This window comes from Natrix helvetica (assembly GCF_964273705.1).
Source record: "Natrix helvetica genome assembly, chromosome: 14".
NCBI classification, from domain to species: domain Eukaryota; kingdom Metazoa; phylum Chordata; class Lepidosauria; order Squamata; family Natricidae; genus Natrix; species Natrix helvetica.
In genome coordinates, this window is record NC_138564.1 from 9,706,975 (window position 1) to 9,729,160 (window position 22,186).

At 48.8% G+C, this 22,186-nt stretch overlaps 2 protein-coding genes and 1 long non-coding RNA gene across 3 annotated transcripts in view; 1 reads left to right on the forward strand and 2 right to left on the reverse strand.

The window, feature by feature from the left end:
* Positions 1 to 22,186, reverse strand: part of RNFT2 (ring finger protein, transmembrane 2) — a 241,700-nt gene that overhangs the window by 199,831 nt on the left and 19,683 nt on the right. The window contains 1 exon segment of the mRNA XM_081966523.1: positions 19,825 to 21,801. Within this exon segment, the coding sequence (XP_081822649.1) occupies positions 21,667 to 21,801 (135 nt within the window). The 3' untranslated portion in view covers positions 19,825 to 21,666.
* Positions 1 to 22,186, reverse strand: part of LOC309399284 — a 667,582-nt gene that overhangs the window by 64,918 nt on the left and 580,478 nt on the right. The window lies entirely within an intron of this gene.
* On the forward strand, positions 1,846 to 17,130 carry HRK (harakiri, BCL2 interacting protein). Its single transcript, XM_081966981.1, has 2 exons — positions 1,846 to 2,251; positions 15,256 to 17,130. The coding sequence occupies exon 1, from the start codon at positions 1,906 to 1,908 to the stop codon at positions 2,188 to 2,190; it is 285 nt and encodes a 94-aa protein (XP_081823107.1). The 5' UTR covers positions 1,846 to 1,905; the 3' UTR covers positions 2,191 to 2,251; positions 15,256 to 17,130.

Consider the following 22,186-nt stretch of genomic DNA (forward strand, 5'->3'; position numbering starts at 1 on the left):
ACATCTGCAAGAAGACAGGCAAATTCAGAGAGCACCAAGGACCTCACAGTCCTCCTCCTCCTCCTCCTCCTCCTCCTCCTCCTCCTCCTCCTCCTCCTCCTCCTCCTCCTCCTCTGCAAATCCCACAACCCTGCTAGGTAGGAGAAATATTCTGTTTACCTTCTGAATTAAATCACAGCATATATATTGCTTGGTTTGGTGGTGTTACTTGGTGTGGTTCTTACTTTGCAGGGTGTCATTCAGGGTTTAACACCGCTGCATGTTTTGTGTAGGGCCATCCCATTTTAAAAATAAAAGCATGATGTGAGATCTAGATGAGGGATACAGCGACGGGGTGCTTTAAAGTGTAACAGATCGGCTCTTCGCTGGCAAAGTGAAATAAATAAATCCATAAATGTTATATAGTCATGACATGAATTTGCTTGACTGTTAAGAATGGCACAATTAAGGAGAGGAAGAGAAGGAGGAGGAGGAGGACGTTGGAAAAGAGAGAGGTAAAGAAACATACCAAAGCAGAGAGAAAGCAAAAACAAAACAGGAGGAAAGAAAGAAAATGAAAATCGGGAAGGAAGAAGAGCCTGAGGAAGGAAGGAAGGAAGGAAGGAAGGAAGGAAGGAAGGAAGGAAGGAAGGAAGGAAGGAAATAGGATAATAGATGCATAGATAGACATATAAATAGATGATAGAATAGGAGAGGGGGGGAGAGGGGAGATGGATGGGATGGGATAAGACAGGATAATAGCAAGAAAGAAAGAAAGAAAGAAAGAAAGAAAGAAAGAAAGAAAGAAAGAAAGAAAGAAAGAAAGAAAGAAAGAAAGAAAAGAAAAAAAGAAAGATGCATAGATAGACATATAGATAGATGATAGAATAGGAGAGGGGGAGAGAGGAGATGGATGGGATGGGATAAGATAGGATAATATCTAGAAAGAAAGAAAGAAAGAAAGAAAGAAAGAAAGAAAGAAAGAAAGAAAGAAAGAAAGAAAGAAAGAAAGAAAGAAAGTAGATGCATAGATAGACACATAGACAGATGATAGCGTAGGAGAGGGGGGAGAGAGGATGGATGGGATGGATGGAAGCATAGGATAGGATAATAAAGGATAATAGCTAGATAGCAAGAAAAAGAAAGAAAGTATAAAGGGGGAATCAATAATAGAATGAAAAGAGAAATTTCAAGGAGGGAAGGGAGAAAAAGGAAGGGGGGAGGGAGGAAGGAAGGAAGGGGAAAGGAAACAGAAGAAGGAAAGGAGGGGAAAGGAAAGGAAGAAAGGTAAGAATGGAATGGGAAGGAAAGAAAAGGAAGGGAAAGGAAGGAAGGTGAGAGAAGGAAGGAGGAAAGGAAAGATGTGGAAGAGAGAGAGAGAGGATGAGAAGCAGAGGAGGGGAGGAAGGTAAGGGAGAAAATGGAAAGGAAGGAAGGAAGGGGAAAGGAAACAGAAGGAGGAGAAGCAGAGGAAAGGGAAGGAAGGAAGGAAGGAAGGAAGGAAGGAAGGAAGGAAGGAAGGAAGGAAGGAAGGAAGGAAGGAGAAAGGAAGGAAGGTGGGAGGGAAGGAAGGAAAGATGTGGAAGAGAGAGCAAGAGGATGAGAAGCAGAGGAGGGGAGGAAGGGAAAGAGGGAAGGGAAGAGTTAAGGCTCGCCCGCTCGTCCGCCTGCCTCCCTCGCCGCCGCCGTCTTGCGGCCGCCCCGTCGAGGAGGAGGAGGAGGAGGAGGATGATCTCAGCCAGCATGTGACGCCCGAGCGCGCCTCGCTCCGCGCCAGACTGACAGCCGCGGCAGGAGGAGGAGGCGGCGGCGGCGGCGGCGGGCAGGCGGGCGACGGGCGCTGGGCTGGCGATCGGCGCTGGGCTGGCCGGAGGGAGCAGCGGCGGCGGCGGCTGGAGCCGCGTGGCGCCGTCGGCGGGCCCGGCCATGTGCCCCTGCGCCCTGCCCGGCCGCCCCTCGGCCGGCGGTTTCTGCAGCGGAGGCGGCGGAGACGGCGGCCACAGCAGCAGCGGCAGCAGCCCGGGCAGGGCGCGCGTCTCCGGAGCGCAGCTCACCGCGGCGCGCCTCCAGGCCATCGGCGATGAGCTCCAGGCGCGGACGGCGGCGCGGAGGGCGGCCAGGAGCCGCCGCGCCTCCGCCGGCACCGGCCTGGCCACTTCCTTGGCGCTGCTGGCCGCCCTGGCCTGGCTGAGCCGCCGGGGGCGCATGTAAGGGCGGCCGGAGCGACGGCCCCTCGACGGGCGGCCGAGCGAGTCAGCGGCATCCGCGGCAGGTGAGCGGCGGCGCGGAGGAAGGATGGGGTGTGCGCGCGTGTCTCTCTCTACCTGAGGGTCCCGAGGGGGAAGTGTCTCCATCCCCCCCCACCTCCTGTCCTGCAGGACTACAGCTCCCATCTTCCCCAGCCCTCCTGGCCTTGGCTCTCCGAGGAAGCGAGCTTGGGATGCTTTCTGTGAGGTCAGGAGTGCCTGGAGTTTGCAGCTCCGGAGCTCACCTCTGGGTCTCACCTTCCTCTCCTTCCTTCCCCTTACCTGTGAAAATGGAGCAGCCCCAGGCTCAGCCCCGAGGCTGACAGCTTAAGGATGGGCAGGGAGATGCTTGGGCCACCAGAAAGCATCCTGTAGGCGGTGTGGTGAGAATTCCCTCTCCGGTGATAGAAAGTGCCCTGAACTAAACTTGAAACACGGTGCCTGTCCTGTGGAACTCATTGCCACAAGGTCCAGGGGAATAGCCGTGGCTGTGGAGCGCTTGGAAAGCAAGGTGGGCCCAAACCCAAGGAGCAGGGGGGTTGGACTAGAAGACCTCCGAGGTCCCCTTCCCACTGTTTCTCTGTTAGGGGAGGTTGATGCAAAGCTTTGCACAGCTTCCGGGGGAATATTGGTGGCTCGGGGTTGACAGGAGCGCATCCTTGGTGCTCTCTGAGCTCGGTGCTTTCCTTGCAGACGTTTCAATATCCAAACTAGGTAACGTCATCAGTGCTAGTGCTAGTTTCCACGGACGTTTTGCAGCTCCCATCAAAAGGGGCAGTGGGTTCATCCTGAGGTTTGCGTGTGGGCTTCCCAGAGGCAGTTCCCCCCCCCCTGCAGTTCAGGGGGAAAAAACAGTGGCTGCAATACTGACCAAATTGATTGCAGGACTCTTAATTTCCCAGCCCTCCAAATGTTGCGACTCTTGAAAATCGCGTGGATTAAGCTTTGCCTCCCGGGCATCGGCTTCTGCATAGCCAGCCAAAGTGGGGGGGGGGGAGAGAATGGCACGCCAAGCTGGGCATTGAGACATACCTGTGAGATCCGCTCTTCCATCTCTGCTCCGGGGCTAAAAAGTGGCATCTTTAATCAGGAAAGGGCTAATTGCCACTCCGAGGGACCGCTCCAGATCAGCCCGGGAGAAAAAGGGGGGAAAAAAAGACAAAAAGACCCGGCGTTTGAGGTCAGGAGTTGGGTTTTAAGCAGGTTCTGAGCCAGGAAACAGGTTCCAGCTTGCCTCGGCTGGCACTTGCCGACCACAAATTCTGCAAAAAGCCTCAATTGGCACCGTGGGCAGAGCTGGAGGCAGCCGAGGTGACGGGCAGTTTTGGAAGCTGAGTTTTCCTAGACAGGTGTGTCTTTTGCTAGCCAGCTTTTAAAGTTTCTCTCCGCTGTGGGCTAAAATGGAGGAGGACTTTTGCTCCGGGTCAGACACCCGATTTCTGCCTGTAAAAGTTCCTTCTAGCAAGAATCTCTAGCAAAGCACCGGAGGGCAGGAAGTAACGGGTGGAAGCTCATTAAACAGAGATTTAACCTAGGAGGAGAAATTTTCTGACAGCGAGAGCAATTAATCGACCGAACGGCTTTGCCTTGTGGCATCTCCATCACTGGAGGGTTTCAAAAACAAATTGGACAATCATTTGTCTGGAAGAGTGTATAAGGCTCCTGCCTTGAGCAGTGGGCTAGACTAGAAGACCTCCAAGGTCCCTTCCAGCCTTAAGATTCTGTGTTCTATATATGGAGCTATAAAGCAGTTCCCCAAAAACAGCCTGCAGGCTTTTCCTGTGCTTCGAAATCCAGCAGAATATGCTAAAGCTGCTGGCTGTTATTTAGGAGTAGCGGCTGCAAAGGAGTTTTAGTAACGGAGCCTCAGTTACTTGTGGTAATTTACAATTCGTGTACTTTGTGAGTGTAAAAAAAAAGGGTTCACAGAACACATTCGGGTACCGTTCGTGGCAGGCAGAATTTCGGCGGCATCCACACCAGTGGACATTGGAGTTAGGGTCCCACCAAGCCCCCCCAGCTTCTGCAACCACAATTGGTGGGTCCAGCCGATTCCTAGTAAAACACCGTTGGTTAGTCACTATGCGTGGCTTAAGTCACTATATTCAAACTGCTTCAAAAAAAAATGCGTAGTTTTGATGCTTGCAACGACCTGGTTTATTTTTCCATGTGCAAATCAAAACAAAACAAATCAGCCCTTTGTAAGAGTGACTAGTAGGGGAGAAACACATCCTAAATTAAAATTAAAATCGGTGGCTGGTATGAACTTCCTTGGCATCCCAATTCCACACACTTTTTCTCGATCCGAGGACTGAAAGAGGTGGAAACAAGGCATATAGCAGAATAACGGGAAGGGGCCTTGGAGGTCTTCTAGTCCAACCCCCTGCTCAAGCAGGAGACCCCATACTATTCCTGATAAGTCGTGGTCCAATCTCCTCTTAAAAAAACCCAGTGATGGAGTGATGGAGCACCCATAACCTCTGAAGGAAAGCTGTTCCACTGATTGTTCTCACTGTCAGGAAATTCCTCCTTAGTTCTAGGTTGCTTCTCTCCTTGATTAGTTTCCATCCGTTGCTTTTTGTCCTTCCTTCAGGTGCTTTGGGGAATAGCTTGACCCCCTCTTCTTTGTGGCATCCCCTCAAATATTGGAACACTGCTGTCATGTCACCCTAAATCCTTCATTTCTTTAAACTACATTCCCAATGTTCAGATCTAGGCTAGTACTTCTAAGACAAGGTTTAACACTGGTTAACATTCTCTTTTAGACTGCAGCTTTTTTGAGAGTTACTCATTCCCTTAAAACTTATTTTGCCCTTCTGATAAAAAAAAAACTGCCTTGGACAGGAAGAGAAAACTGGAAAACCGGATTGCAAATATTACACCATTATTATCACCCATTATAAAATATCACCCATTATAAAAACGATGTGGGGACTCTAGGAAGAGTGCAGAGAAGAGCAACAAAGATGATTAGGAGGCTAAAACATATGAAGAACGGTTGCAGGAACTGGGAATGTAGTTTAATGAAAAGCAGGACCAGGGGGGGACAAGGTAGCAGTCTTCCAATATTTGAGGGGCTGCCACGGGGGTCATGTTATTCTCCAAAGCACCTGAAAGCAGAACAAGAAGCAATGGGGGGAAACTAATCAAGGCGAGAAGCAACTTAGAACTAAGGAGAAATTTCCTGACAGCCAGAACAATTAACCAGTGGAATGGCTTGCCTCCAGAAATTGTGTTTCTTTACTGGAGGTTTTTAAGAAGAGACTGAACTGCCACTTGTCTGGAATGGTACTATAGGGCTTCCTGCCTGAGCAGGGGGGATGGACTAGAAGACCTCCAAGGTCCCTCCCAACTCTGTTTATTCTGTACTCTTTCCCTCTTTGAAGCTACAGGATTCAGGCCAGCCTCTTCTCACCAGTATAGTAGACAGCCTTTCTTGTCCATGATAAATACAATGAAATTGGTTGTTGGACCCACAACTGACACACATTTCTCTCTATGGGTCACCCACCTGGAGCCGAACTGGGTTGAGAAGGGGGCAAGGGACCCAGTGGGGGAGGGGCAAAGCCGAAAGAAAAATCCCCCCCTCCAATCTCAGCTGCCGTTTCTGAGCCAGGAAGGTAGCTTGTCCGTTTCGCTTTCTCAGTTTGGCTGTAGAGATACACATGGGCTGCGTATGTGTGGGCGGGAAGGTCTCTCTGCCTGTGTCCTTTTTTCCCTAAGTTGGGATTATCTTCGCAGTTGGAGAAGAGTCTGGATTTTCTCTTCGCTTTTAATAGAGGCTTTCAGGAAGGCATGGGCGCTGCACACCAAATATCTGCTTTCTCACATCTTCCGTTTCAAAGACGTGGAGTGGCAAACACGGAGAAAGCTCTCCAATTCTGAACGCAGGCAGCTCTGTTGGAGTAAGCGAGAGGGGACTGAGGGATTGTAGGCCATCAAGACGTGCTTGTAAGACCTCACAGCTCAACCCTGAGCTACAAATCGGCACACCCATCTTGCTTTGCCCTCCTTGCTCACAATTATCTTAGCGGTGGCTACGAACTGGAATGGGGATGGTGGAAATGGTTTATTAAAGGGAAAGGTTCCCCTCGCACGTAGGTGCTAGTCGTTCCCGACTCTAGAGGGCAGTGCTCATCTGCGTTTCAAAGCCGAAGAGCCAGCGCTGTCTGAAGACGTCTCCATGGTCATGTGGCTGGCATGACTCAACGCCGAAGGCGCACGGAACGCTGTTATTTTCCCACCAAAGGTGGTCCCTGTTTTTCTACTTGCATTTTTGACGTGCTTTCGAACTGCTAGGTTGGCAGAAGCTGGGACAAGGAACGGGAGCTCACTCCGTTACGCGGTGCTAGGGGTTCGAACCACCCAACTGCTGACCTTTCTGATCGACAAGCTCAGCGTCTTAGCCACTGGTCCCTAATGGTTGATTAACTTCTGCAAAGAAGACAGAAAGAACTGGAGACAGGAAGCAGACAGCCGTACTCTTTCCAGATCCCAAGAAACCAACTGGATTTTCGTTTTCGTCCAAGACTCCATTCAGAAGGCCTCTTTTGGTATGTCAGTTTTGCTGGGGGGGGGGGGTTGTTTTGTTTTGTTTTGGCCTGTCTCTGACCCCTTTCTCTGAACACAAGGAAGAATTTCCTGACAGTGAGAACGATCAACCCACGGAACAGGAGTTTCCTTCCGAAGTTGTGGGAGCTTCATCACCGGAAGCTTTTAAAAAGAGACTGGACTGCCCTCTGTCAGAAATGGTGTAGGGTCTCCTGCTTGGAGGGTGGTGGTGTTGGACTAGATGACCTACAAGGTCCCTTCCAACTCTGTGAATCTTTATCTAAGTGATCCAATTAGCCATACATTTGTTTTCCCATGGGAAAGCAGCAAACTGGCATCTCAGGGATTTGAGTGTTTTCTGCCCAATTCCAGCAAGGTGATTGCAGGAAGCAGTAAAGAAAAAGGGGATTGGATCCATGGGCCATATTTGATCCCGAAGCTGCAGGCAGCCTGCCCCATTGAAAGTGGCTGATGGGCCTTGTTCCCTCCAGATTGCAGCTAAAGCCGGCTCAGGGCCCTCTGATACGGCTGCTTCTAAGAGTATGACGGAAGGGCGACCAAGAAAACAAATAAATGGATCCCTGATTTAAATGAAACCGAAGCTGTTACTCGAAGCATAAATGGCCATGCTCCAATTATTCTACTTTGGATACATCATCTGAATACCTAACAACATCAGTCTTCCTCCACTCCGCAAACCCTACTCCTTTCTAGCACTGATGAGGTTACCTAGTTGGGTAATGAGATGTCTGCAAGAAAACCATCAAGCTCGGAGAGCACCAAGGACCCCACAGTCCTCCTCCTCCTCTCCAGAAACCCTACTTCTTTCTAGCACTGATGATGTTACCTAGTTGGGTAATGAGATGTCTGCAAGAAAACCATCAAGCTCGGAGAGCACCAAGGACCCCACAGTCCTCCTCCTCCTCCTCTCCACAAACCCCACTCCCTTCTAGCACTGATGATGTTACCTAGTTGGGTAATGAAATGTCTGCAAGAAAACGAGTCCAGAACAGAAGAGAGAATATAATTAGAATTTAGAATTAGAATTAATTAGACCAGGACAGGACAGAAGGTTGAAAGCTGCCCAAATTTTTAATCACGTGACTTGTAAGGATTCTGTCACAGTCGTAAGGGCTTTTTTTTTTTTTTGAAGTGCCACCGTAACTCTCAACAATTGCTAAGCATACGGTGGCAATGCGAGGTCTCGCTGTATTGCCCAAAAGCAAAAAATGGATTTTGTCTACAAGACCTTGCCTATTAGTGTCCTGTTCAGCAGTTTATTTAATAACCGAGGTTTCTGTAACCCATGGCTTCTGTGCCATCCAGCCATGGAAATCATTATCAGCTACATTCATATTTCTTCTGAAGTTCAGGATGGCATTTATGTCGTCTTTCTGCCTCTGGGTTAATACCCAGAAAAGGCCCTTTAAAGTAGGTTAGGCTGAGAGTGGGATGAGACTCCAGTTATCCGGGCAGTTATCTGTGGATTTGAACTGGGATCGGCTCCCCCTAACTTCCTCTCGATAGATCCCGCTTTCCCTTCCATGGCTCCTGTTGGCTTTGTTTTGCCTTCGAAGGCTTCCTTGCGTTCTGTGGTTCAGAAGACATCTCTCCTGATGCCCAGCCCCTGTTATAACTATTAGAAAAATGACTAACTCTTCGTGTTTGCTTGGGGGCAGGATCCCTGCAGGATTTAGGAACACAGGTGGTAGGCTTTCCCTCCTGTAATTACCCTGCCAGACTTAATGTGAGCTTCAGAATCTGTTCAGAGAGCTGGGAAGGAAGGAAGGAGAAGAAGGGGAAGGGAGGAGGAGGAGGAGGAAGGAAGGAAGGAAGGAAGGAAGGAAGGAAGGAAGGAAGGAAGGAAGGAAGGAAAAGAAGGGAAAGGAAGGAAGGAGAAGGGGAAGGAAGGGGAAGGGGAAGGAAGGAAGGAGAAGGGGAAGGAAGGAGAAGAAGGGGAAGGAAGGAAGGAGAAGGGGAAGGAAGGGAGGAGAAGAAGGGGAAGGAAGGGAGGAGAAGGGGAAGGAAGGGAGGAGAAGGGGAAGGAAGGGAGGAGAAGAAGGGGAAGGAAGGGAGGAGAAGGGGAAGGAAGGAAGGAGAAGGGGAAGGAAGGAAGGAAGGAAGAAGGGGAAGGAAGGGAGGAGAAGAAGGGGAAGGAAGGAAGGAAGGAGGGAGGGAAGTAAGTAAGTAAGTAAGTCTTGGAATATAGAAAGCCATCAAATGCACAAAGAGTGGCTGGATTGACCAATTACTCATGATTTGCCCTTTTCACTAAACCACGAAACCACATTTGTTGGCTTGGCACGTGAACTCAGTCCCCGCTTTTTTTTCGGGGGTTCCCCTTGGTGTGCAAGCATAGATGGATCCCATTCTAGGTCAGGCAACCAAACAGAGTTAGGCCAGCAAGTAAGGCTCTCCAAACATGGATGACTTCACGCTAGCTGGGGACGGCTGTCTGCTTCCTGTCTCGTGTTCTTTCTGTCTTGTTTGTAGAAGTTAATAAACTCTTTACACACAGACACACACACACACACACACACACACACAGAGAGAGAGAGAGAGAGAGAGAGAGAGAGAGAGAGAGATCGTAGCCATCGCTAAGATAACGGAGCATGGAGGGCAAAGGAAGATGAGCTTACTGATAGAAGAGAACGTTTGTAGGGGTTGAACTGTGAAGTCTTACAGATTAACAGAGTTGGAAGGGACCTTGGAGGTCATCTAGTCCAACCCCCAGCCCAAGCAGGAGACCCTACACCATTTCTGACCGAGGGCAGTCCTGTCTCTTCTTGAAAAGCCTCCAGGGATGAAGCTCCCACAACCTCCGAAGGCAACTTCTGTTCCATTCAGTTGACTGTTCTCACTTGGTGAGAAGGTCCTTGGTGCTCTCTGAGCTTGGCGGCTTTCTTGCAGACATTTCATGACCCAACTAGGTAACATCAGCAGCAGCACTAGAAGGGAGGAGGAGAGAGAGGAGGAAGTCCAGAAGCCTTAAAAGTCGCCAAGTTTGGAAAACCCAGCCTAGCGCAATGAGCAATCCCACCCCATCTTAGGGAACTGTTCCCCTATATCAAAAATATACTCTTGGACCAGCCAAACAAGATTAGGTCGTGGATTAAAGTCATGCTGGATTCTGAGCCCCTTTAATGGGAGGGATCGAGGTTGAATCTGAGATTCCCTCCATGTTGCTTTCTTCCATTCTTTCATCATTTCCCTTGATTCTATGTGAAATGATTCCCCCCCCCCTCTTTCTGTCCTAATTAACAGCTCTGTTGAGCATGGGAAAAATAACTCCCCACCCCCAGCAAATCCCTTGTTTCTCTTCCGCTGGTATAAGAAGGGAACGGAGGAACAGAATTTAGTAATTTGGAATTAATGGATGCTTTATTGAAAAGAAACGTCATCTCAATTCGCCTTTCTCAACCTTGCCGACTGTAAAATGGGCAAACTTCAACTCGCAGAATTCCCCAGCCAGAAATCCTCACCAGGCACGCCGATGCAGAATGCAAAAACGACTGGTCCTGCGTAGATTCGTGACAGAGCCCAGTTTAAGGGAGATTTCCTTTTCTTTAAACCGAGATAAAATGTATAGTCAAGGCGATGGTTTTCCCAATTGCAATGGATGGCTGTGAAGATTGGACCACAAGGAAGGCTGAGCGCCAAAGAATGGAGGCCCATGAACTCTGGTGCTGGAGAAGACTCCTGCATTGAGTCCCTTGGACTGCAAGGCCATCCAACCGGTCAGTCCTAGAGGAGATCAACCCTGACTGCTCTTTAGAAGGCCAGATCCTGAAGAGGAAATTCAAAGACTTTGGCCACCTAATGAGAAGGAAGAAAGACTCCCTGGAGAAGAGCCTCATGCTGGGAACGATGGAGGGCAAAAGAAGAAGAAGGGGACGGCAGAGAAGGAGGTGGCTGGATGGAATCACCGAAGCAGTCGGCCTGAGCTTCAATGGACTCCAGAGGATGGTAGAGGACAGGAAGGCCTGGAGGAACGTCGTCCATGGGGTCGCGATGGGTCAGAGACGACTTTGCAACTAACAGCAACAAACCACATTGTGAAAAACCGTGGCTTAGAGTTGAAGCCATGGTTTGATCTGGGCTGGCTCTCCAGGGTTGTAGTGCTTATGTTGTAGCCTTAAGGCAGGACCCATCCTGGCATCCCTTTGAGATGAGCACGTCGTCGTTGGATCCATTTCAACCTCATTGAAGTTTCTTCTTGGCGGCGAGCAAAGAAACATCCATTCATCCGCCAGATTCAGCTTCCTCTTGATCGTGCAGCATTTCCTAGCCCCTCTTGTCGGTTCCCAGGTAACCTTTGAAAGGAGGGTACTTTTAATTTTAGCGTCGAACCCGAACGAATCAAGAGAGCCGGCCAGATGAAAAGTCTGGACTTCCTTTGGCTCCTTCGCCTGGGAGATAAAAGCCACCCACCCACCCCCAGTCCTCCTTGGTGGCGTTCCAAGGCCGCGGTGCAGATGCAAATTTAACTGGATGACAAGATAATTATCCAGACGAGCCGCGAAAGCCCCGATCCTGCCCATCCCACCTCACCATCTGTCTGGATTTATATTGTTTCTTCCATCCCGGCGTTACGGCTTCCTTGCCATCCATCTCCTTCTCGTTTAATTTTGGAAGCGCTTGGAGCTCCCGTTCGTTTTCGAGGTCGCATCTCAAACCCCTTTCTCTGAACACAAGCATGCAAGGGGGGTGGGAGTAGGGCGTGGGGGGTCACATCGGGTCAAACAGTCAACAGCTTGGAGCAAGGCTGGGGAAGATTGTCTTCTCCCTTAACCATCTCTCGCCCATTCTTGGATCTCTCCGGGTTGCCTCGAACCGCAAGTCAACGTGAATTTAAAAAAAACAACAGTAGCTCTCCACCCCAGGAAGTTTTGACTTTCCGAGGATTTTCCAAACTAGAAAAAAAGTGCTTGGAGGGTAATATTTGAGGGGCTGCCACAGAGACAAAGGGGTCAAGCTATTTTTTTCAAAGCACCCGAACTTCAACTCCCAGAATTCCCCAGCCAGCGTGTTTTAAGATAGATGGACTTCAACTCCCAGAATTCCCCAGCCAGTGTGCTTTAAGACGGGTGGACTTCAACTCCCAGAATTCCCCAGCCAGCGTGTTTTAAGATGGGTGGACTTCAACTCCCAGAATTCCCCAGCCAGTGTGCTTTAAGACGGATGGACTTCAACTCCCAGAATTCCTCATGCTGGTTGGGGAATTCTGGGAGTTGAAGTCCACCCATCTTAAAAGTTGCCAAGGTTGAAAAACATTGCACCAGTCAAATATGTGTTTATGTGACTGGGTTGCATGTGTAGATTTCGAAGTAAGTGGCAGGATTCCCCCCCCCTCTGAAATTCCTTTCCTTTCCTTCCTTCCTTCCTTCCTTCCTTCCTTCCTTCCTTCCTTCCTTCCTTCCTTCCTTCCTTCCTTCCTTCCTCCCTCCCTCCCTCCCTCCCTCCCTCCCTCCTTATATATATATATATATATATTATTTATTTATCATATTTATATGGCTGCCCATCTCCCCACACTGAGCAACGCACAACAATAAACAAACACTTGCAAGTCTTCAAAAGTGTCTTCTTTTGCGTTTTCTTTTCCTTTTACTTTTTTTTTGAAGGCCTGTTATCCCCTCCCTGCTGGATCTTTTAAAGATTTCTCGCTCGGTCACCTAGAAAAAGCTTAAGTGATTCCCTAGGTCTGGATCTGCCTCTCGAGCCGCCGGTTTCAAACGAGAGCGAAAACACTCCACGGATTGCAGCTGTTATAACTACACAATCTGACATCACCTTGCAAAGGGGCCCCAGCTAGGCTGCGTGGCCGATGCCAAGCTGGCATCGCCGCAATCCGTCGTATCTTGCTCCATCAGCCTAGAAGCGGCACAGCGTGTTAAATTAAAACCCTGCCTCCCTCTGCCAGAGCCATCGCTGCTTGCTCTCTGGCAATGGGCCTTGCCAAGCCTTTCCCCTGCCATCAGCTGCTGGGCGAGCAGAGGGGGCTGGCCTGTCAAAATGTTCAGCAGAGTTAATTATCTGCATTCAAAAATTGGCCCTAGGAGGCTGCTGGAAGCAACTCTCCTGCCGGGGAGCGCCGAAGTCCAAGGAAGGGATTGAGGGGTTCAGCCCATTCAATGGATGGAAACTCATCAAGGGAGGAGCCAATCGAGAACGAAAGGAGAAATGTCTTGGCGGGGGAAACCACGGATCAGTGGAACGGTACTCCGACTTTGGTGGCTTCCTTGCCACTCCAGCGGCCCTCCGTCTCTGGAGGTTGGTAAGAAGAGATGCAGCGTATTTTTCGGAATATAAGAGGCAGCAAGGTTTTGAAGAGGAAAATTAAAAAAAAAAAGTTTTTGCACTGCAAACATCCCAAAAAGGGATGTTTCCTCCTCCCCACCCCCCACAAAAGGCATGAATAGCGAAAACAGGCCTGTTTTTTCTTTTTAAAATAGAGCATGGATAACCTTTAGGAAGCTTATAGAGTGCTCCTGGAGGCTGGGGGGGGGGGGTAAAATTGAGTAAAAAACGGGCTGTTTTTTGCTCATTTCTGCCCTCCCCAGCCCCCAGGAGCTGTCTGAAAGCCTCCTAAAGGCCATGCAAGGCCATTTTGGTGAAGGGGGCAGGGTTTTGGGAGGCAAAAAATGCTGTATTGAGTGTATAAGATGCACCCAGATTTTCAGCCTCTTTTTTGAGGGACAAAGGTGCGCCTTATACTCCGAAAAATACGGTATATACCAATAAGGGCGAACCTTTTCCGGACCGAGTGCCCAAAGTGCGTGTGAATGCACAAGGATTTGCATACCTGCGCCCGAACCCTCAAAATGCAATACGTGCGCTGCCCCCCAATACCCACCCCTCCCCTACACATGCCCCCATACATGCGCCCTGCCCCACGCGCATGTATGGCAGAGACCTGAAGCCCAGCTGGCCGGCGGGATGCGACGCCCATGCGCGGTGGAGCTGAACTGCGTGGCCACAGAGAAGGCGCTGCGTCCCATCTCTGGCACGCGTGGCATAAGTCGGTCACCACAGGTGTATGCAATCTAACATGGGTCGTACGATTGTCTGATACAAACGGCCGAATAGGAACAAATAAAGACGAGTTCACGAAAAAAGATTAAGGAACAAGGTGAGCATACATGTAAAATTGGAAAGCATAAATGAAGGGAAACCGTCGTCGTAAAGATGAACCGATATGTGACTGCTCTAAGGTGGGACGTTCAGTTCCTGCGTGGTTTTTAAGTCAGGTGTTGATTAAGTGTTTAAAATAAAATGAAAAGTTAAAAAAGAAGAGATGGATTTGTCTGGAATGGTAGGGGACAAATGTGTTGGAGAACCTTTTCGGCACCGGGAAGCGAGTCTGCAAGGGGTGCATGTGCTGGAAACTGGAAGAGCGGCCGGCCAATGCACCAGGAAGATGACCTTCCAGTTACCGGCACATCCATGCGCACCGGCCAGCTGCTCTTCACGCGAGCATGCATGCCAGAAAACAGAAAACCAGGCAGCCGGTGCGCATGCTCGCGCAGGAAACCAGGAGATCATTCTCCTGGCGCATGCCTGCACACCAGGCGGCTGCTCTTTTGGTTCCTGGTACTCCTGCATGCGTGAAGACCAGAGGGCCGGCATGCCAAAACCTGGAAGTGCTCACCTCACGTGCCCAGAGAGATGACTCTGTGTGCCACTTCCGGCACGTGTGCCATAAGTTCGCTCCCACCGATATAGGATCTCCTGCTTGGACTAGATGACCTCTAAGGTCTTATTCTATCTTTTATGTTCTAATGTCCAAGCGTTGCAAGATCTTCGATTGCTGAGGCTCTCCGTCTTCCTTTGAGCTGAGTTTGGGCTCAATGCTCTCCGGCTTAAGCCGAAGAGCGGTTTGTGACTTGGAAGCCCAGTGTGGGAGGGGGAACCGGTGCACCACTTATGCTATTTGAGCTGTGCGCTTGTGTGTTGGCGGCCTGGATGAAAACAAACCACGGCCTGAGAGTGGGCTGCGGCGTAGGGATTGGGGACCCCGATCCTGTCCACCTCTGGTATTCTGTTATTCTGTTTGTAAGCCCTCCTGCCACAACCTCCACTCAACGTAATCTCTTTTCTCTTCTCTTCTTTTCTCTTCCCCTCCTCTTCTCTCTCCTCTCTTCCCTTTCTCTCTTTTCTCTTCTCTTCCCCTCTTCTCTCTCCTCCCTTCTCTTCCCTTCCCTTTCTTTTCTCTTCTCTCCCCCTCTTCTCTCTCCTCCCTTCTCTTCCCTTTCTGTTTTCTCTTCTCTTCCCCTCTTCTCTCTCCTCCCTTCTCTTCCCTTCCCTTTCTCTCTTTTCTCTTCTCTTACCCTCTTCTCTCTTCTCTTTTCTTCCCCTCCTCTTTTCTCTTCCCTTTCCTTCTTTTTTCCCTTCTTCTCTTCCCCTCTTCTTTTCTCTTCCCTTCCCTTCTCTTGTTCTCTTCTCTTTCCTTTCCCTCTTTTTTTTTAAAAAAAACCAGGCTGAAGGAAGATCTGGGCACTTGGGCGTGGTCCCATTCACCGGTACATTGCAGGCCTTCGAAGAGCCACCGGGGCGAACGTTAAGCAGCCAGGAAATCGGAAGAAGGAGCATTGGAGAGCGATGCCGGGGGGCGTGTGTCCCAGTGGCCGAGCCGGTCCGTGTGTGTATGTGAGTGAGCACGCTTTTGTACAGAAGAAGACGGAGATGGAGAAGACGGAGAAGGCGACCAAGGCAGAAGGCCACTCCACACCGCCGTGGTGGCGCGCGCATCTTGTGTACAGCGGAGGCCCAAGTGGCACGGGAGTTGGGGCAGGGGTTGGGGGAGCCATTCCTTGCAGTAGCTTCAGCTGCAGGGCGGGGTTTGCCCCCCTCAAGTCATCGAGTGGGGTCCTCCTTGGATTGGTCTCCATGGGAGCCAATCAACACTTCCTGCCCAGCACCTGCCAATCAAGGGGTCAGGATTTGCAGAGTGGCAGCCTAGGGGTGGGGATGTGTGTGTATTATATCTCTCTCTACATAGGGGTGGGGTGGGGTGTATATGTATATAGGTCTCTCTCTCTCTTGTCCAAAGGTCCAAAGCCGGACCTTGCAATCTTTCACTACTTTGATTCGGAGAGCTGAGCTGTCTCTGTGGTGCTACTCTCACTCTTCGAAACCAAACCAAATCTGGTTTTTTGCATTGTCCTAAAACCTTCCGAGCATCTTAGCTACTGAAGGGATGGGGAGATGTGGGGAGGGGCTCGCTGGGCTGTTCAGTCCTGCCTGCCTAGGAGATGTAGCCTCCGCACAAACGCAGGCATCGGACAAGGCTCGGGAGACCTTCTTCATCTCCCCAATACAGGTAGTGCTCGACTTACAACGGGCACTGAAAACAGTGGCTTATGTCCTGGTTTCCCACACTTATGACTGTTTCAGCATCCCCCACATTCCCCTGGGGATCCAAATTTGGGCACTTGGCAACTGGCATGTACTTAAGGCGGTTGCACCATCCTGGGGTGGTATGATCACGATTTGCAAACTTTTCCCGCCGGCGTCACTTAACCACTGCAGTGATTTGCTTAATAATTGAGGCAACAAGAAGGCCAGCGAAGGTCACCTAACAACTGCCTTGCTTAGCAAACAGAAATTTGGGGCTCAATTGTGGTTGTAAGTCGAGGCCTACCTGTACAGCAATTCATTTAGTGACTGAAGTTTCGGCGGCCCTGAAAAAAGTGTTCTCACGACCATTTTCCGCAGCTACGACCATTGCAACCCTCCCCATGGTCGCAAGGTCCAAATTCAGTCGCTTTGGCAACTGCTTCCGATTTATGACGATTGCCGCGTCCCGGGGGATCACGCTATCCCCTTTTTTGCAACCTTCTGACAAGCGAAGTCGACGGGGAAGCCGACCTTTGCTTCCCAACCGTGCGACCCATTTAACGACGGCAGCGAATTCACTTAACAAAAGCGGCAGGAAAAGTTGTAGAACGGGGCAAAACTCGCACATTTCTCTGACATACAATTCTGGGCTCAGTTGTGGCCGTAAGTCGAGGACTGCCTGCATTCAAAATCAGACCGGAATAGGTTTTAGCACCAGGTGATTTTTAAAAATAATAATAATAACACTAGTGCTCTAAAGGGCTTCCTATTCAGACCCGACTGTAGGCGAACAGACAGACCTAAGCCAATAATGTTGATTTCTAGAAAACTTAGGAGATCCTGGTAGAAAATGGCTACCAAGAATAATATAACCACTTCCTCTTCAATTGTGCCTCCCAGTCCCTTCTCTGAAAAAGCCTCTTTTGCTTGGATTTTGCAACCCCGGAGGAACAAAGATTAGCTGATCATTGCACACCTTCCTTTTCAGCTTCAAATCTGTAGATAGTCGAAGGGCGGGGTGGGGAGGGGAGGGAAGAGCTTTTTAAGCTGTTCGGTGCATGGGGAAGATTACGCTGGAATTTGTAACTGTAGACATAACGGTGTCCATTCTTTCACCTTCATTAACGCAAAGCTGGAAGGGGAGCCCCCTACGTGGGTGGGATGTACCTCTTGCCTCGGCGCCATTGCTGTGTGAGTGGATCCTCATTCGTGATGAGCAGAACTTTTAGCATGCAAAGAATGCCTAGAGGTCATGTAGTCCACCCCTCCTTCTTCAAAGGAGGCCTACAGTGCAAAATGCAACTCCAGGTTCACCAATGAATTTTCGGCCAGTCTCGGCGGACAGGCCCCCTGTGATGAGAAAATTACTTTCTTCCCAAGCCAAGCTATTGAATTCCTGGCACGGGGGGGGGGGGATGTTTTTTTTTTGCCTCGTGCTGAGTCAAAATCTGCTTCCTTGCACGCTTCCACCCTTAAACCCAATCTTATATTACGGATTCATTTGTCTCAAGCCCCTGCATCCCTTGAGGCGGCTGGCGACACTTAAAATCCGAACAGGGTTTTTTTTAGTTTTAACAAAAGAGAAAAGAAGGAGGGGAGGTAAATCTATTATTGCATTGAATGTACCTAAGAAACCTTCTGCAGCAGATGGACTCCTAAGATCGATTTTTTAAAACCCACCTTAACTCTGAAGAACATTTCTTCAAGGTGCTACAGCCCTACATTTTAAGGACCCAGAAACCAGAATGTATTCCTTTTGTCTGTTCTGTACCCAGGCTCCCTTAAAAAGCAAGAAGCAAAACCCCTTTTATCTACATGACTGTGAATTCCTTTCCTTCACAGTCAGCAAGGTTGAGCAAACAGGCTTTCCAAGGAATGTTTATCAACACGAACCTTATCTCGTTTGGAGAGCTGCCAGATCACTAGTTTCCAAACGCAAGGCAAGGCAAAACTTATAATCACAAACAGAACTTTCCACTCTTGAAATGGCTGAAGGAACGAATTGTTTCCTGCAAAAGCCCCCTCCCCATTCGCTCCTCTTTTATTTCCTATGAGAGGGGCAATCACCTCCCAAGGTGTGGCTTTACTCCTAAGTCGACCCTGCTTTCTTAGTTGTTCTTGTCCTCTGGCAGTTCTGCGCATGCGCACACTGGAACAGGCTCCAGCTGTTCTTCTGCCTCACTGCTGTCTAACTCCCTCTCTGCCTCCAATGTAGAGCCCTCGTCTGAGTTTTCCTCAACCCCCAGGATTGCCCCTTTTCCTCCCCAACCTCCTCACTGTCCGATTCTGCTGCCAGCAAAAATGAAAGCAAATTCCCTCTATATAATAATATTATCTAGTTTGGGTAATGAAACAAGAAAACCACCAAGCTCAGAGAGTATCAAAGACCTCCTCCTCCTCTCCACAAACCCAACTCCCTTCTACCATTGATGATGTTACCTAGTTGGGTAATGAAACGTCTGCAAGAAAAGCACCAAGGAGCCCTGAGCTACAAATATTCTCTCCTATCGGTATTTCATTAATGTGAAATAAGGCCATTTCACATTAATATTGTATTTTTAATGCCACAACATGAGGATGGGTTTCTCTCTTAAATTAACATTTAGCTGGAGCAGGTGACGAACAATTGAGACTTAAAATATTTCAAATACATTCGCAGGGAATTGGGGGTAAATTTTCAGCCACAAGAAGCTATGGATGAGCTTTCCAAAATTCCTTAAGATAGAAATGGGGTTTTTTTTTACACCAGAGATGAGAAAGGGGGAATTGAAAACCGCTGTCAAAAAACAAAAAAACAAAAACAAAAAAACCAACCCTGGGATTACCGCATTTTGGGGAGTATAAGACGCACCAAGATTTTAAAGAAGCAAATTTTAAAAAAAGCTTTTGCACTCTGCAGACCTCCCCAAAACGGCCCCTGTTTTTTTTAAGGGCACGAATAGCCTTTAGGAGGCTTGTAGAGTGCTCCTGGGGGCTGGGGGTTGCAAAATTGAGCAAAAAATGTTTTGTGCTCATTTCTGCCCTCCCCAGCCCCCAGGAGCACTCTGGAAGCCTCCTAAGGGCTATGCATGGCCATTTTTGCAAAGAGGGTGAGGTTTCGGGAGGCAAAAAATTGCTGTATTCAATGTATAAAATGCACCCAGACTTTCAGCCTCTTTTTTGAGGGAAAAAGGTGCGTCTTATACTCTGAAAAATACGGTAAAAAAAAAAGCAGCTGTAAGGTTCTTTTCAAGATGTGAAACACTAAACCAAGTTTAGAATCCCCTTCGGATCTCACCGAGGTATATATTGCAGATGAGATGAATCTGTTTTTTGAAATGAGATCTGCGCTTCGAAAGGGCTTTTTCCTCAGCCTTTTGTAAAAGGAAATTTCCTATGCTGGAGACTTTGTACATATTTATATTGACTTTATTAAAAAAAACATTAATAATAAGGAAGATTCCAGCTGTTGATCTTTGATTCTGTGTCATTCATTCTTCAGAATATTTAGTTTCTAGCATGGCAGCACCTCTCGGTAAAGGTAAAAGTTCCCCTTGCACATATGTGCTAGTTGTTCCTGACTCTAGGGGGCGGTGCTGATCTCCGTTTCAAAGCCGAAGAGCCAGCGCTGTCCGAAGACGTCTCCGTGGTCATGTAGCCGGCATGACTCAACACCAAAGGCGCATGGAACGCTGTTCCCTTCCCACCAAAGGTGGTCCCTATTTGTTACGTGCTTTCGAACTGCTAGGTTGGTAGAAGCTGGGACGGGAGCTCACTCCGTTACGTGGCGCTAGGGATTCGAACGCCGAACTTTCTGATCAACAAGCTCAGCGTCTTAGCCACTGAGCCACCATGTCCCTCGATTCACTCGCTACACACACACCAAAATCAGCTCTTGATATCAATCCTACAAGCTAAACTAGGGTGAATCATAACGCAATCATTTGGTGGCCGTTGGTATCATCATCTTCATGGCAGCAGCAAAAACAACTACCGGTAGTTCTCAACTTACAACCATCCATTACGTGACCATCTGAAGGTACAACAGCCCTGAGAAACTGGACTTGTGACCAGTCCTCGCGCTTCCAACCGTTGCATTAACTCCCATGATTGTGTGAAAATCACATCATTGACAAACTGGGTAAGTCTAGTTTAATGAAAAGAAGGACTAGGGGTGACATGATAGCAGTCTTCCAATATCCAATACACATCACAACTAAATGCTTCCATGGCATGCCAAACTAACAACAGACAATTTGAGCAAACCACACACTGGTTTACATCTAGCAGTGAAGGTGTTACCTAGTTGGGTAATGCAACATCTGCACGAAAATCACCAAACTCAGAGGGCACCAAGGATCCCACAGTCCTCTTTCTCCTCCTCCTCCTCCTCTCCACAAACCCTACTCCCTTCTAACACTGATGGTGTTATCTAATTGGGTAATGTAACGTCCGCAAGAAAAGCACCAAATTCAGATTCCGTAGTCACCTTTTTCCTTCTTGCACACTGCAAACCCATTTCCTTCTAGCAGTGATGATGTTACCTACCCAGCCCCCAGGAGCACTCTACAGTGGCTCCCAAATCCTCTGCACGTCCATTTTTGCGAAAAACAGGATGCGCGGGGTGGGATTTTGGAAGGCCAAAAATGTATTCAGTGTATAAGACGCACCCAGATTTTCACCCTCTTTTTTGGGGGGGTGGGGGGTGGAAAGGTGCTCCGAAGATGCTTATGCTCCGAAAAATACAGTAATTACATTATGAGTTTCCTCAGTTAATTATTTTTGTGATTCTTCCACCCCACATCCCCGTATCTCTCAAAAGCTATATAAGAGATATCTATATCATTTAGACTTATATACCCCTCCACAGGACTTCACAACACTCTCTAGGTGGTTTACAATGTCAACATATTGCGCCCCCCCACACCCAACAATCTGGGGTCCTCAGTTTACTGACCTCCGAAGGATGGAAGGCGGAGTGAACTTTGAGTCTGTCAGGATCAAACTCCAGACTGTGGGCAGAGTTAGGCTGCAACACTGCAGTCTAACCATTGGGAGGGAGGGAGGGAGGGAGGACAATAGCAATGGCCCTTAGACTTATATACTGCTTTACAGTGCTTTACAGCCTTCTCTAAGCAGTTTATAGAGTCAGCCTATTGCCCCCAATAATCTGGGTCCTCAGTTTACTGACTTGGAAGGATGGAAGGCTGAGTCCACCTTGAGCCGGTCAGGATAGAACTCCAGGCTGTGGGCAGTTAGGCTGCAATACTGCACTTTAACCACTGCTCCACCAGGGCTCCTGGTGATGGAACGGAGGTGCTCAGGATCTCAATTAAGGACCCAATCGTTTTGGAGTAAAGTGGTCTGACAAGCAAGGAAGGAACGAAAGGAAGTCTCAACATTCAAGTTTCCACCAATTACTGATGCTCTAAAGAGAAGATGAGGAAGTTTGCAACTTGCCTTATGCAAGAAAGGGGGAGTGACAGGGACTCCACAGAGATATTCTGAAGAATGCTCCCTCTTGCCCTTCCTCACTAAGATGTCTTCTTGGCATTTTGGGACATCCTGCAAGTCAATACACCTGGAAATGAGCAGACGTGGTACCGTCCTTCCAACAGCGCAGGATTTCCACGGCTACAGAGCGGCAGAGTGGGCACATCTTCTCCCGGTCAAACCAGAGGCAGAGGCATTCTTCGCAGAAAACGTGCTGTAAAGATCAAAGGAACACATGGATAGGAGAAGAATAGAATAGAATAGAATAGAATAGAATAGGACGGAGTAGGAGAGGAAAGAAGAGTAGAGTAGAGTAGAGTAGAGTAGAGTAGAGTAGAGTAGAGTAGAATAGGACGGAGGAGGAGAGGAAAGAAGAGTAGAGTAGAATAGAATAGAATAGAATAGAATAGAATAGAAATAGGAATAGGAATAGAATAGGACGGAGGAGGAGAGGAAAGAAGAGTAGAGTAGAGTAGAGTAGAGTAGAGTAGAATAGGACGGAGGAGGAGAGGAAAGAAGAGTAGAGTAGAATAGAATAGAATAGAATAGAATAGAAATAGGAATAGGAATAGAATAGAATAGAATAGGACGGAGGAGGA

Coding starts and splice junctions, on each gene's coding strand:
- HRK (XM_081966981.1), top strand. CDS start 1,906: ATGTGCCCCTGCGCCCTGCCCGGCCGCCCCTCGGCCGGCGGTTTCTGC.